General features: G+C 39.6%; 1 protein-coding gene across 4 annotated transcripts in view; it reads right to left on the minus strand.

The window, feature by feature from the left end:
- Positions 1 to 15795, minus strand: part of UNC13B (unc-13 homolog B) — a 243295-nt gene that overhangs the window by 133338 nt on the left and 94162 nt on the right. For all 4 annotated transcript variants that reach the window (XM_063696260.1, XM_031014608.2, XM_031014607.2 and 1 more), the window contains exon 7: positions 13538 to 13595. In XM_063696260.1, the coding sequence (XP_063552330.1) occupies positions 13538 to 13595 (58 nt within the window). The remainder of the gene's footprint in view (positions 1 to 13537; positions 13596 to 15795) is intronic.

Here is a 15795-nt window from a genome sequence, read left to right on the forward strand (position 1 = left end):
AGTATAAAGAAAAAATAAAACAGGCCGGGCGTGGCGGCTCACGCCTGTAATCCCAGCACTTTGGGAGGCCGAGGTGGGTAGATCACTTGAGGTCAGGAGTTCGAGGCCAGCCTGGCCAACATGGTGAAACCCTGTCTCTACTAAAAATACAAAAATTGGCCACGTGTGGTGGCAGGTGCTTGTAATCCCAGCTACTTGGGAGGCTGAGGCAGGAGAATAGCTTGAACCTAGGAGGCAGAGGTTGCAGTGACCCAAGATTCTGCCACTGCACTCCAACCTGGGCGACAGAGTGAGACTCCATCTCAAAAAAAAAACAAAAAAACAAAAAAACAAAAAAAAAAAAACAAAAAAAAACAAAACAAAAAAATTATATTTCCTTGGGGTTTTTCTATGTACATATGTATATAATTTATTTCTTAGATAACTGAGATCATCTTAATCAGGTTAGGATCCTATTTTTTAGAACTTATACACATAAATATTTCCTCTATCTTAAAAATTTATGTAAAAGTATACAATTCCATCATATGGAAATACCATAATTATCCATTCTTCCTTTCTTTGTAATTTTTCACTATTATAAATAAAACCTATACATAAATCTTCCTTTGAACCTCTAGTTATTTTCCTCGAACACTTCCTAGAAGTAAAATCACTGAGTTAGAAAGGTTGTACTAATTTACACACCCTAGCAGTTTCACCATGTTGGCCAGGATGGTTTCGATGTAAGTAGTCATCTCACCAAACCCTCGTCACATGCTAAATCACTTTTGATTCAATTCTCAATTGTAGCCAGTGATACTGTCATTAATACAGTGGGTGGGCAAGGCAGACATGTATAAAAATTGAAAAGAGCAGAAACTTGTTGAACTTAGTAGTAGTCAGACTGTTTGGTATGGCAATATGGTGTGTTGCTACATTCTTTGACAAGATATAGGTAGAAATATTATCCTTATTGAAGAGTGAAGTGTAAATACCTTAGAAACTTTAGGTATGTTTGGAAAAGGAACAGACCAGTTTATCCCTCTAGCTCAACTTCTGACCATTTAGCCTTGTGGCTAAATGTTTATATTATACTGATACCATTTGTTGCAAGATTTATATCAAATATGCAAATCAGATTGCACAGCCTCAGAACAGCTCTATAAATTGAGGAGCAATAAGACCTGCAAAAGTAAACATGATGTACTGAGGCTCAAGCATGCAAAAAGCCGCATGCGTCTCCTGGTATCTGCTACCAACGCCCAGCTGAGGCCACACCTGAAGAACACATCCTAAAAGAAAGTATATCCACTTTCTAATATGAATATATAAAATCTAATCTGCTAAAAGGAAGGAAAGTAATGGGAACATGTGGTGGTAGTAAGAATGATTTTAACAAAGATGCAGAGGCAATTTAATGGGGGGAGAAATGGCCTTTTTTTTTTTTTTTTTTTTTTGAGATGGAGTCTCACTCTGTCACCCAGGCCGGAGTGCAGTGGCACAATCTCGGCTCACTAAAACCTCCACCTCCCGGGTTCAAGCCATTCTCCTGTCTCAGCCTCCTGAGTAGCTGGGACTACAGGTGTACACCACCACACCCAGCTAACTTTTGTATTTTTAGTAGAGATGGGGTTTCACCATGTTGGCCAGGATGGTCTCGATCTCCTGACCTCATGATCCACCCGCCTCGGCCTCCCAAAGTGCTGGGATTACAGGCATGAGCCACCATGCCCGGCCAAGAATGCCTTTTTAACAAATGGTCTTAGGACAACTGGAAATCCACATGCAAAAAGACGATCTTCACTCAAATCACACCACATACAAATGCAATGTGTGAACCTTGATTAACTTCTACAATGGTGCAAAAAGGACAAGAAAGTTTGGGGGAAAACTGGGGATATTCAAATATAGGATAGATACTGATGACATTATAAAATTTTGTTAAATTTTTGGTGTGCTGGTGGTTTTGTAATCTTATGTGAGTTTATATTCTAAGGTTAAAAAAAAACTTTCAAGAATCTTAAAGACTGTTGTCTTATTGTTGATAATAGCACTGGGTATATTAATCCTAAAATTTGTTTGTGTACATTACAGGACACAGCAAATGAATAAATAATTTGATGTTCTTGGGAACAGAGGTTCTCACTGGAAGATATACATGTATGTGTGTGTGTATATACACATGTGTGTATATATATGTGTATATATATGTGCATAATACACAAACACATACATACACACACACACACATATATATATACATAGAGAGACAGAGAATATATGAAAGGAGACCAGGAAAACCTTGTAATGAGGGTGTCAATTGGTGATACCAGTATGAAGAACATAGTGTGTTTCCTAGTTCTATCCAAAGAACCAAGAAGCAAGAGCCCTCCTGTAGCAACGAGCAAAACTAGTGCCAAGATCTTGATTTTTAAATACCATTCCCCACTAAAAATAACCAGCCTCATTGGAGAAATGACTTATTCTAGGACTGAGGAGGCAAAGTACAAGATGAGCTTGGAATATTTTGTACTAAGGAAGGAAGGAAGTGGTCAAAGAATGATAGGGCCATGTCAAAAGGACACAGGATCTAGTTAAAAGGAACACCCATAGGCCAAATTCAGGACAATTTGAGCATCAAAGAAAATGGCAGAACAGGATTACAAAACACTGGGTTCAAAAAAAAAAATCATGTGTCCATAGTGATACTCATTTTAAAAGAGGGGTAGGGGTATGCGAAGAGGGAAAGCTCTTCTTTACAAAAGACTGACAACTGCTCAGTATAATAACAGTGCGACACAGTAAGAAATAAATATTTGGTCTCTGCCTGCAGTTCTTGGCACAGAGCTTCTAAAACCCTTTTAACTCCTTGAGTGATAGGGATAAGAAGACTGTCTTTTGTTATTCATAATAAGCCCCTTTCAATCATACCTGAGTTAATGCTAACATGATAACTCTTGGAGGATGGAGGCTAGTTGCCAAAAGAACTAACTTTGTGATTAGAGGGTTAGAACTTTCAGTCCCACCCCACAAACTCCAGGGAGAAAAGAGGGGCTGAAGGTTGAGCTAATTAATCACCAATGATCAATGATTTAACCAATCATGCTTACATAATGACATGTCCGTGAAAACCCCAGCCAAAGGGGTTTAGAGAGTTTCCACACTGGTGAACAAAAATGCACCCACAGGGAGAGTAGTGCACCCAAAACTCCACAGGGACAGAAGCTCCTGCGCTCAGACCCTTCCGGACTTCCTCCAATGTATCATTTCATCTGGCTATTTGTTTGTATCCTTTAAAATGTCCTTTTAATCAATCGGTAATACCAAATTAACTGTTTTCGTGGGTTCTGTGAGCCATTCTAGCAAATTATTGAACCTGAGGAGGGGCTTGTGGGAACTCCAGTTTATAGCCAGTTGGTCAGAAGTTCAGGCAGTAACCTGGGATTTATGATTGGTGTCTAAAGTGGCAGGCAGTCTTGTGGGACTGAGCCCTTAACCTGTAGGGTCTGCACTAACTCCACATCTCTAGTGTCAGAATTAAGTCATGAGACACTCAGTTGATGTTAGCAGAGAATTGCTTGGTATGGAAAACATACTTGGTGTCAGAATTGTGCAAGTATAGAGAAACCATTTTTTCCTTTTAAAAAAGAATGACAGAATTAGAAAATCATCATTTTGCAACCACAGTGTAATAATAAATTTAGGCAATGATGATAATACATCCTAAAACTAATGCATGGAAGTTTATTTAAATAAAAGCAGTATACACACAGTCTCAAAGTATCACTGCCACTACACACTTAGTTACAAAGGAGAAAAATATCTTTGCAACAAAGAGATCTGGAAAACATCATCTGAACTAATAATTAACATCAGCATCACAAATAAAGGGACAAATTGACATCAGCTGTGCAGTAACCTGAATCTAATTACGAGGAAATAATCAGACAAATCCAGATTTTAGGAAATTTTTTCTGAGACAGAGTCTCGCTCTGTCGCCCAGGCTGGAGTACAGTGGTGCAATCTTGGCTCACCGCAACCTCTGTCTCACGGGTTCAAGCAATTCTTCTGCCTCAGCCTCCCGAGTAGCTAGGATTACAGGTGCCTGCCACCACACCTGGCTAATTTTTTGTATTTTTAGTATAGATGGGGTTTCACTGTGTTAGCCAGGATGGTCTCGATCTCTTGACCTCATGATCTGCCTGCCTCAGCCTCCCAAAGTGCTGGGATTACAGGCGTGAGCCACTGTGCCCAACCAGGAAATTTTGTTAAGACAATTTAACTAGATCCTTGTCAGCTGTCTTGTAGAATGTCTATGTCAATGTGGGACCCAGCAACCTCTGGGAGAGCAATTGTTGGTGAAGAGAGGTCACTCCTTCCCCTCTCCACCTCCTGGGGAGGGGAAAAACGAATGTTTTTCCGCTCTGAATCCAAGTGAGGAGGAGCTTCATAATTCACAAAGGTTAGGGATGCCTACAAGAATGGGAGTGGAGCCAGACAGGTTGGATGTCTGCTTGGACAGGAGACTTGCTGATGTGAACTGTGTACTTTTCTAAGCAGCCAAAAAGAACAGAGGAGGCAGGGCTGGGAGACGGAGAAGAGAATGGAACTGCTTGCCTATATCCTTTGTTTCTCAGGGCAAGAATAATTGAGTTCCCATGGGTCATGTGAATTCTGTGGAATGTGGGTGAGTCCCAGTTATCTTGATATTTCCCCATTCAAGAAGCCTCTAAGTAACAGGATACCAGCAGCAACAAGCTAAGTACATCTTTTGGTAGTAGTCAATAGCAGGACAAAAGAAGTTGAACCAGAGCAATCACTCACATAAGACCCCAGGGAGTCCCCAAAAGTAACCTTTGGAGACTCACACCTGCACCCCATTGAGAAAGCCAGCACTCACCTACACCTCAGAGGGCAGGAACAACCAAGCAATATCAGCCAGAGAGGCAACAACCACCAACAAAGAGATCAATATGTCTCCTAGGAAAACTAATGTTATCACTCTTAGAAGACATATTCATCCTTCAGTCTCAACGTAAGTCTTGCCCCTGTCCCATGAAGACTGCTCTGAATACTGACACAGCATGTGAATAAGATACTGCAGTGTTTCTGCACATGTAACCCAGAACTTAAAGTATAATAAGTTTTAAAAGACACTGCAGTGAAGTGACTGCCCATGGCATGGATATGTCTTTGTGAACTGGCATTCATCAAGATAGTCCAGGTCTCCTCCAGTCCTTAGTCACTCGGACACAGAGAACACTTCTGAGAGAGACATTTCTTATTCCTGCCCAAGTGGTTCCAATAGGATCAGAGGTTCACTTTCCCACTTCTAGAAAGCCCAAGACTCATTTTGGAGCAAGTGCAACTTGGAGCATAGGAATCTCTTTGTGATGGTCCATCTGCCTAAGACACAACACCTAGCCATCCCCTCTTTGACTCCTGCTGCTTCACCAGTGCCCTAACACAGAAAGCAGACACAAGGTCCCAATGTATCTACCCTGGTCACTTACTTTCTTTCTCTCCTCATTCTCTTGCATTTCTCTCCTCTCATCCAAGTCAAAAGAAGCTCTTCTTAGTTAGAAATTGGGAGATTCAGGTGAAACTCTGCTCCCTCTCATAATATTTGTTCAGAACACTTTGTATACTCTCCTAAAATCTCAGGCTTTGGGAAGTTAAAACCACAAAGATCACTTCTTCTGCTCTCTGCCTTTCCTTTCTTTCAAGAAATGGGCACAAGTCAGCCTAAATGCTAGAACTGGTAATAAAATGGGGGATAAAAAACAGATGGACATAATAAATCACAATAATTACCCTACGACATTTTAAAATAAATATATCAGTTACCAAATGAGACAAAAACTTCACAGGATAAAAGTGAATGCAGAATGTTGTTACTGAATGCTAAAAGACAAAGGCTTGACTTGAGACAAAGGGGAAAAGCAGATAGTTTGCCTCAATACTTTTAAAGAATCCCATCACCTTTAAGAGTATATCCAAATAACTGGGGCTAGAGTAACTCCTTTTATTTTTTTACTTTTTAAACTTATTTATTTTTAAATAGAGACGGGGTCTCGCTATGTTGCCCAGGTTGGTTTCAAACTGCTGGCCTCCAGTGATTCTCCTGCCTTGGCTTCCCAAAGTGCTGGGATTACAGGCATGAGCCACCACTTCCAGCCACAGTAACTCTTGTATCAAAGGGAGAGTTTCTTTAGAGCAGTAGCCCAGTGATTTCTGGAAATACTTTGGAAACATCTTATAAATGGCCGCAGAGGATTGATCCTAACACCCTGGGTAGTGGAGGGGCCATCCACGTGAAGGAATCTGAGGACTAGGAAGTAATAGAGTCATATGATGTGCTACAGCTGGAAAAGTCCTAGAGATCATCTAGAACACCACCTCCATTTATTACTTCAAGAAACTGAAGTTGACAGTGGGATGACTTCCAAAGTCACAGAGAGACAGCAGCAAACCCAGGTTAAGAACAAGGACTCAACTGGGCTTGGTGGCTCAATGCCTATAATCCCAGCAGTTTTGGAGACCAAGCCAGGCAGATCACTTGAGGTCAGGAGTTCAAGACCAGCCTGGCCAACAAAAATACAAAAATTAGCCGGGTGTGATGACACATGACTGTAGTCCCAGCTACTCGGAGGCTGAGGCAGGAGAATCACTTGAACCAGGGAGACGGAGGTTGCAGTGAGCCAAAATCGTGTCATTGCACTCCAGCCTGGGTGACAGAGCGAGAGAGACTCCATTGCAAAAAAAAGAAAAAGAATGAACAAGGACTCAATTACTTTTCTTAATAATAACTTTGTTTTTAATTGTAGAGATGGGGGTCTCACTATGTTGCTTGGACTAGTCTTGAACTTCAGCCTTAAGCCATCCTCCTGCTGCAGCCTCCCAAAATGCTGAAATTACAAGCATGAGCCACTGTGCCTGGCCAATAATAACTTTTAACTATTAAAAAAAATTTAAGGCCACAATCCCATATCCTAGAGACAAATTTGGTTAATATTTTGATCATTCTTTTCCTAATAATTTTTCTTATAATTGTATAGATGCATTTACATAGTGTATACATCAGCTCAGGCTGCCATAACAAAATACCACAGGCTGGGGAGCTTAAACAACAACAATTTATTTTCTCACAGTCTGAGGCTGGAAAGCCCAAGGTCAATGTTCCCATAAGGTTTGGTTTCTGGTGAACAGTCTCTTCCTGGCTTGCAGATGGTCACCTTTTTGCTGTGTCCTCACATGGTGGAGAGAGCAAGCTCTGGTGTCTCTTCTTCTTAAATGGGCCCCAGCCCTATCAGATTAGGGCTCCATCCTCATGACCTCATTTAACTTTTATCACTTCCTCACAGGTCCTATGTCCAAATACAGTCAAACTGGGGACTAGGGCTTCAACATATGAATTTGGAGGGGACACAATCAAGTTCATAGAATTCTGCCCCAGCCCCCCATAATTCATGTCTTTATCACACGCAAGATACATTCATTCCATCCCAACAGCTCCAAGTCTTAACTCATTCAATTTCCACTTCAAAGTCTAAAGTCCCAAGTCTTATCTAATTATCATCTAAATAAGACGAGTGATCTTGAGTAAAGAGTCATCCTAAAGCAAAATGCATTTCCAGCTATAAACCTGCGAAACCAGACAAGTTATGTGCTTCCAAAATACAATCGTAGGGCAGACATAGGCTAGACATTCCCATTCCAAAAGAGAGAAACAGGGAAGAAAGGAAGGGGTGACAGGTCCTAAGCAAGTCCAAAGCCTACCAAGGTGAATTCCATTAGATCTAAGACTCAAGAATAATTCTCTTTGGCTTGATATATCTGCCTCCTTGGCTTTTCAGGAGCTGCCTCACTGTGATAAGCCTGCCCTCTTACATAATAAAGTAAATGACTTTGCCCCCAGGTCTGTGGTGAGGGGGGCAGCCCTGATGACCTCTGTCACTTTGAGGGTAATTCTTTCCTTTCCCTGGAAAATAGCACAGATTCACAGTCAAATAGCTCTATGGTCCAGTCTTCTAGAACCTAAGAAGTCCAACAGTCTTTCTTCATTCATTTCTGTCCTCTTGCATTTTACTACAAGCAGTAAGGGAAAGCCACATCACATCTTCAAAACATTGCTTAGAAATTTCTTCTGCTAAATATGCAATTTAATTGCTCTCAGGTTCTACCTTCTACAAAACACTAGAACACAATTCAGCCAAGTTCTTTGCCACCTTATAACAAGGATCATCCTTCTTCCAGTTATTTCCTTATTATTATTATTAACTGCTTCTATCTGAGATCTCACAAAAATTGCCTTTAATATCTACACTCATACCAACATTCTGATCATGATTAATTACACATTCTCTAACATGGAAGTTTTCTCTGTAGCTCTCCTCTTTTCTTTCTAAGCCCTCACCAGAATCACCTTTCATGTCCATATTTCTAACAATAACCCCTTCATGGAAATCTCAGTTTTTTCTAGCATGCACCTCAAAACTCTTCCAGCCTCTACCCATCACCCAGTTCCAAAGCTACTTGCAAATTTTTTGGTATTTGTTTCAGCAACAATCCATCTCTTAGTGCTAAAATCTGCAGTAGTCTTCTTGGATTGCCTTAACGAAATACCTTAGACTGGGTGTCTTAAGTAACAGAAATTTATTTCTCACAGTTCTGGAGGCTAGAAAGTCCAAGATCAAGGGGCTGGCTAGCTGATTCAATTCCTGGTGAGGGCTTTCTTCCTGGCTTACAGATGGCTACCTTCTTACTGTGTCCTCACTTGGTAGGGATGGAGCTCTGCTATCTCTTCTTCTTCTTATGAGGGCACCAGCCCTATCAGATTATGACCTCACTTAACCTTTATCACCTCCTCACAGGCCCTGTCTCCAAATATAATAATATTGGGGGTTGAGGCTTCAATATATAAATGGGGGGTAGACACAATTAAGTTCCTAGCAATAAGTCTTAAATTGCTTATGTATATATATACATACACACACACACACTGAGGATTTTAAGTTGACCCTTAAATAACATAAGCTTGAACTGCATGAGTCCTCTTATGGATCTTTTTCAATGAGACAGAGAGAAAATGCAGGATGTGAAACCTGCATATACAGAAGGCCAAGTTTTCATATAGGTGGGTTCCTCAGGGCCAAGTGAGGAATTTGAGTATGCACGGATTTTGGTACATGCAGGGGTCCTGGAAGCAATCCCCCAAGTATACTGAGGGATAACTGTAATACTTTTTTTTTTTACCAAGTTCCATGAAAATGTTCCTATTATTCAAAGCATGATTTTTAATAAATGCATAATATTCTATCTTAAGGACTATTATTTTTTACTGCTGTTTAACTATTAAGTCATTTTCAAATTTTGCTACTTAAATAATTCTGCAGTGAACATCTTTGCACATATATCTTTGTCTGCTGTGATGACTGAGGATAAATTTCCAGAAATTCAGCTGCTGAGTCAAAGCCGATTCCTATTCAAAGACTTGGTACATATTGCTAAACTGCTTCCCAGAAACCTGTAAGAAGGTATACCCCCATATGAATAGAGATTATAATTAGAATAAACTATTTTTGTAAATAAAAAAAGATCAATGTCATAAATGACCAAAACGGCAAAGTTTTGTTTTTGTATTGGTTTGGTTTGGTTTGGTTTTTTTTGAGACAGGGTCTCACTCTGTTACCCAGGCTGGGGTGCAGTGGCATGATCACGGCTCACTGCAGCCTCAATCTCCCCAGGCTCAGGTGATCCTCCTGGCTCAGTCTCCCAAGTAGCTGGGACTACAGGTATGCACCACTATGCCTGACTAATTTTTGTATTTTTTTATAGAGATGAGGTTTTGCCATGTTGTCCGGATTGGTCTAGAACTCCTGGGCTCAAGGGATCCACCCGTCTCCACCTTGCAGAGTCCTGGGATTACAGGTGTGAGCCACAGTGAGTAGCCAGATTTTTTTTTATTATATTAAAGAAGACTAGGCCAAGTGCGGTGGTTCATGTCTGTAATCCCAGCACTTTTGGAGGCTGAGGTGGGCGGATCACTGGAGGTCAGGAGTTCAAGAACAGCCTGGCCAACATAGTGAAACCCTGTCTCTACTAAAAATACAAAAAAATTAGCTGGGAGTGGTAGCATGGCCTGTAGTTCTAGCTACTCAGGAGGCTGAAGCAGGAGAATTGGTTGAACCCAGGAGGCAAAGCTTACAGCCAGCCAAGATCATGCCACTGCACTCCAGCCTGGATGATGGAGCAAGACTCCTTCTCAAGAAAGGAAAGAAAGAAAAAAGAGAAAAGTGAAAAGAGAAAAGGAAAAGAAAGGAAAAGGAAAAGGAAAGGAAAGGAAGGGAAAGGAAAGAAGGAAGGAGAGAGAAAGAAAAAAACAAAGAAAAGAAAAGAAGGAACGAACGAAAGAAGGTACGTTAAAGAGACAGGACAATAAATGAAATGTATGGTTATTGATTAGATCATGGCGGGGGAAAGCTATGAAAGTATATCAAAGAGATATCTGCACTCCTATGTTTGTTGCAGCAATGTTCGCAATAGGCAAGATTTGAAAGCAGCCTAAGCTTCCATCAACAGATGAATGGAAAAGGAAAATGTAGTACATAAACACAATGTAGTACTATTTATCCATAAAAAAAAAGAATGAGATCCTGTCATTTGCAACAATATGGATGAAACTGGAGGACATTATGTTGTGTGAAATAAGCCAGGCACAGAAAGACAAACTTCACATGTTCTCACTCGTTTGTGGGAGCTAAAAATTAAAACAATTGAATTCATGGAGACAGAGAATAGAAGGATGATTAACAGAGGCTGGGAAGGGGAGTTAGGGGTAAGAGGAGATTAGGGACGGTTAATGCGTACAAAAATAGTTATCTAGAATGAGTAAGATCTAGTATTTGCTAGCACAATAGGGTGACTATGGTCAACAATAATTTATTACACATTTTTAAATAACTAAAAGAGTATAACTGGAATATTTGTAACACAAAGAAATGATAAATGCTTGAGGTGATGGATACCCCATTTACCTTGATGTGATTATTACACATTGTATGCCCGTATCAAAATACTCATGTATTCCATAAATACCTACTATATACCCATAAAAATTAAAAAATTAATAAAATTTTTTAAAATATAAAAAAAGCTTTCAAAATATTTTTGGGGACAATTAGGGAGTTCTTAATATAGACTGTATTATAGACAATATTACTGTATCAGTCTTAAATTTCTTGATTGTGATCATGGTATTTCAGTTATGTTGACTTTCCTAGCTCTTAGCAGAAACACGCTGATGTGTTATAGCATGTGCAGCTTATAGTCAAATGATTCAGAAAATACTTGTATTTTTGTGTATGTATGTATGGAGACAGAGATAAAGAAACATGAGAGAAAAATAAGAGGGGGATGAGGGAAAGAGCAAATCTGGCAAAATGCTTGTCACTGAACCTAGTAAAGGGTAATGAGCACTCTTGGTACTGTTCTTTCAAATTTTCTATAGGTTTAACATTTCTCAAAATAAAAATATATGAGGGAGCAGGCAAAAGACAAGAATGGCTTATTCATAGAAAAATAAAATAGCCTGTAAACATATGAAAACTGTATGGGAATAAAGTTGCTCGATTATTTAAGGTTTTTTATTTCCTCCTGCCCTCTTGGCATTTGCGCTTTAATCGCTTCAATTGTATTTCATCAATGAGACCAGGAAGGAGTAGGAAGTAAAATCTCAATCTTTACATTTTGCTTCTCATTAGCAGTCGTGGAAAAAGGTTTAAAAGATTAAATCAATCACAATGAACTCATTACAATGAGTTTTGAAAAGGACCTGTAAACCTGAAAACCTGGTTTTCGATTCAGATTCTTCTGACCTCCTATGACCTTAAATGTTCGGTCCTAAACAGCAAAAAAACAAAAGTTAGTAATAAATCATATGAAAAATAGGTTTTCTTTAAATAAAGAAAAAAAAGTTCACCTCTACCATTGGCCTTTACTTTTATCAGGAAAGTGGGCCTATAGAATGTACCAAATTGAAGGCAACCAACGGATTCACAAACCATGGACAAAGGTTTTCCTTTTCAGAAACAATATGAAGGAAGCAATATAACACAGTGGTTCACACAGAGGTAGGAGCTACTAAGTCAGATTTCCTGTGTTTGAATATTTACTTCACCAGTTACTAGCTATGTGATTTGTGGCGAATTACTCAATCTATTTATGCTTCAGTTTCCTGATCTCAAAAATGGGAACAACAGTAAAATCTGTCTTAGGGTTGTTGTGAAGTTTAAATAAATTAGAATACTTAAAGTCTCAGAATGGCATCTGGCATACTGTAAGACCTCAATAGTGTTAGCTGCTATGGTTTGTTTGTTTGTTTGTTTTGAAACAGGGTCTTGCTCTGTTGCCCAGGCTGCAGTGCAGTGGCACAATCATGGCTCACTACAGCCTCGATTTCCCAGGCTCAAGCCATCCTCCCACCTCAGCCTCCCAAGTATCTGGGACTACAGGCACATGCCATCACACTTGGTTAATTTTGTGTGTGTGTGTGTGTGTGTGTGTGTGTGTGTAGAAATGAGGTATCTGTTTGTTGCCCAAACTGGTCTCAGACTCCTGGGCTCAAGAAATCCTCCTGCCTCAGCCTTCCAAAGTGCTGGGAACCATGCCCAGCCTACAGTTCTTATTATTACTAATATTACAGCAACAAATGCTACAATCATTACCATCATCTTCAACTTGTAGTTGATGGAGTTTGGCATGAGATTCAGAAAAAACAGAGCAACACAAAAGTATTACAATCCCCCCCCGCACCCCCCTACACACACACACACACACACATATCACAGGTTGAAAAAGTGAAATAGATCAGACTCTAAGTCAGTCCTTTAGTGTCTCAAGCTGTTTTGAGGGAAACTGGGGAGAAGGTAACAATATACCAAAAACATATGGCTTATTTCAATAATTAATCTGTGTGATCTTGACAAATCAATCTCAGGAGAAATAAGTCAATCATTTATCAAATTTTATTGAGGTGTACTATGCATAGGTGTTGAGCCAAATGCAAAGAATATAAAATGGAACAATGTCTATGTCTTTTAAAACTTTGTGTTCATGTCAAAGAAATATATATATGTCATATGATGGATGTGCACACAGTAAAATGGAAGCACACATGAGAGACCTAAGTTAGACTTGGGAGAAGGAGAAAACAGCACAAAGATTACCCAGAAGTGATGATATTTAAACTGAGCCTTAAAGAATAATAACAGGTAAACAGGGATAGAGGGGGTTAAATCATTCCTCCAGGGGTAGAAGCTAACAAACGTAGAAAAAAAGATGAGCCCTACTCCCCCCATACAAAACCAAAAAACTTCTCCCTAAAGCTAATAGATAGACAGCCATCAGAGAAAGGCGCCTGAACAGATGTGCTTCAGGAATATCTTCTGCTTACACACATGACATCTCCACCCTCCCCAGCTCAGAATAACCCATGTTCGGAGAAGCGACAGAAAGCTACAATTAAAAGAGATTCATAGACAAGTTTCTCACTTACAACACTGGGCGGCAGCAGTGGGCAATGGCTTCCTCTGGCTTTCTTCTTGACCAGAATACTAGAAGCAGAAAGGAGAAAATAAATAAATAAATACAATCAGAAGCCCAAGTAAAGACAGGGAAAAAAATCACAACTACCTATAAAAAGATTTAGTGTTTGGAAACAAAATTTTTATTGAACAGAAACAGAACATCCTGCTCCTATTTTCTCTGTGTGATGTTGACATATAGGCCAGACTATCGGTTATGGGCCTGGCCAAGTGAGACAGGCTAAATAAAGCAGGATAATGAAGAACTGTCCTGACCAAGGGCACCTGGGCACCCACCTAGCTCTGCCAGGCAGCTGTAGAAGGTTTGGCCTTAGAATCCTTAGAATATTTCACAGCCCTCTGAGTTTTCCTGGGGCTAATGTATAGAAGATTTCCCCACTCAAGTGATGCAAGTGAAAACCTGTCTGGGGCTGTTTTCTCATTTTTAAGTAATAGTGCTTCTTTGCTCATAAGGTCACATGGGAAATAAGTGGAACTGCTTACCTAAGCATGTGGTGCAATATCTGGTATCTATAAGAGTTCCTCTCCCACTAGCACTGTAACCTCCGCCATCCCACCTACCACGACCACCACAAAAACAAGTACACGGTACTGAAGACACAAGACAATGTTCCATAAAAGGAAAAGAATTATGTCCAAATCTTGAGGATGGGCCCGATTTAGAAGGCAAAACAGAAAGAGAAAGGCACAAACAAATTAACAGGGGTACACAGAGTCTGGAAGACAGCAAGAATAGTCTGGTTCACGGTCCATTGGAGAATTAGAAAAATGTAACTCGGCCAGGCAACTTGCAAACATGAGATTTGGAGTTCTCATCCTGACGTGGTCACTTATTCATAAGCTATGAGATCTGAGGCAAGTCAGAGCTTCTCTAAAACTGCCAATGCACGAGTTACTTATTAACTCAACAAATATTGATTGAGTATCCACTACGTGCAAGGCCTTGTTCTAGGCACTGGCAAAACAGAATTTGTAAATCATGGTAAGAATTCAAACTTTTCTAGTGTACTTAGAAGCCCTTTAGGGTTTTAAGCATGAGAAAATTATGATTTGATTATACTTTTAAAAGATCAATCTGGCTGCTGTATGAGATGAACTGTAGGGAACATGAGGGTAAATAATTATTGCAATAATCCAGACAAAAGTTGATGGTGTTGTACATAACACTCTTATGAGTATCAGTGGTGAAGAGCATTTCAAATGGTTGGGATCCAAAATACAAAACACTTTTTGTATATAAAATATACTTTATAAGCAATAGAGTATGGTACAAATGTCAGAGGTAGATACTGTTATTACTAATTTCCACGGAGAATAAGAAAAGTCAAGTACAATGTAAACAATATGATAGCACTAGCAAAATTGCCAATCAGAAAAATGTTCAAAACACCTTTTTTTTTTTGAGACAGATTCTCACTCTTTCCCCCAGGCTGGAGTGCAGTGGAGTTATTTCGGCTCACTGCAACCTTTGCCTCCTGGGTTTAAGCAATTCTTGTGCTTCAGCCTCCCGAGTAGCTGGGATTACAGGCTTGAGCCACCAAACACGGCTAATTTTTATATTTTTAGTAGAGATGGGGGTTTCACCACGTTGGCCAGGCTGGTTTTGAATTCCTGACCTCAGGTGATCCGCCCGCCTCAGCCTCCCAAAGTGCTGGGATTACAGGTGTGAGCCACTGCACCCAGCCAGGTTCAAAACATCTTGAAGGTCAAAGATCTACTCCAAAGTAACAAAAGGACTTGGTTATAAATAATAGCCACTACAAATAATTATGATTTTTGTAGACAGTACATAGACATTACCATGAGGAATCCCAAAATTTTAAGTATTAAGAAGAATTCAGACCTAAGAGAGCAGAGTAGATATTTTCAGAAGCTATATTTAATGAATCTCTTCCAGGCCCAAAACAGAAAGCTTAAGTCCAACTAGAGTATAATTAATAATGTTAAGATAGCTAAGAAAAAAGCTACAAAATCTGTCTATAAAAAACAGACAGGGATAGTAGAAGAAAGGAAAATTACAGGCCAATTTCACTTATGAATATAGAGACAAAAATCCTAATTAATAGATTACTAGGCCAAATCTATCATATTAAATAAGTGTGTGTAATATTCATATGTGAATATGTATGTATATGTGTGCATTCATATGTGAATATGTATGTATATGTGTGCATACATATGTGTGCTAGCATATAAATGTACATATAGC

This window comes from Gorilla gorilla, chromosome 13, assembly GCF_029281585.2.
Source record: "Gorilla gorilla gorilla isolate KB3781 chromosome 13, NHGRI_mGorGor1-v2.1_pri, whole genome shotgun sequence".
NCBI lineage: Eukaryota > Metazoa > Chordata > Mammalia > Primates > Hominidae > Gorilla > Gorilla gorilla.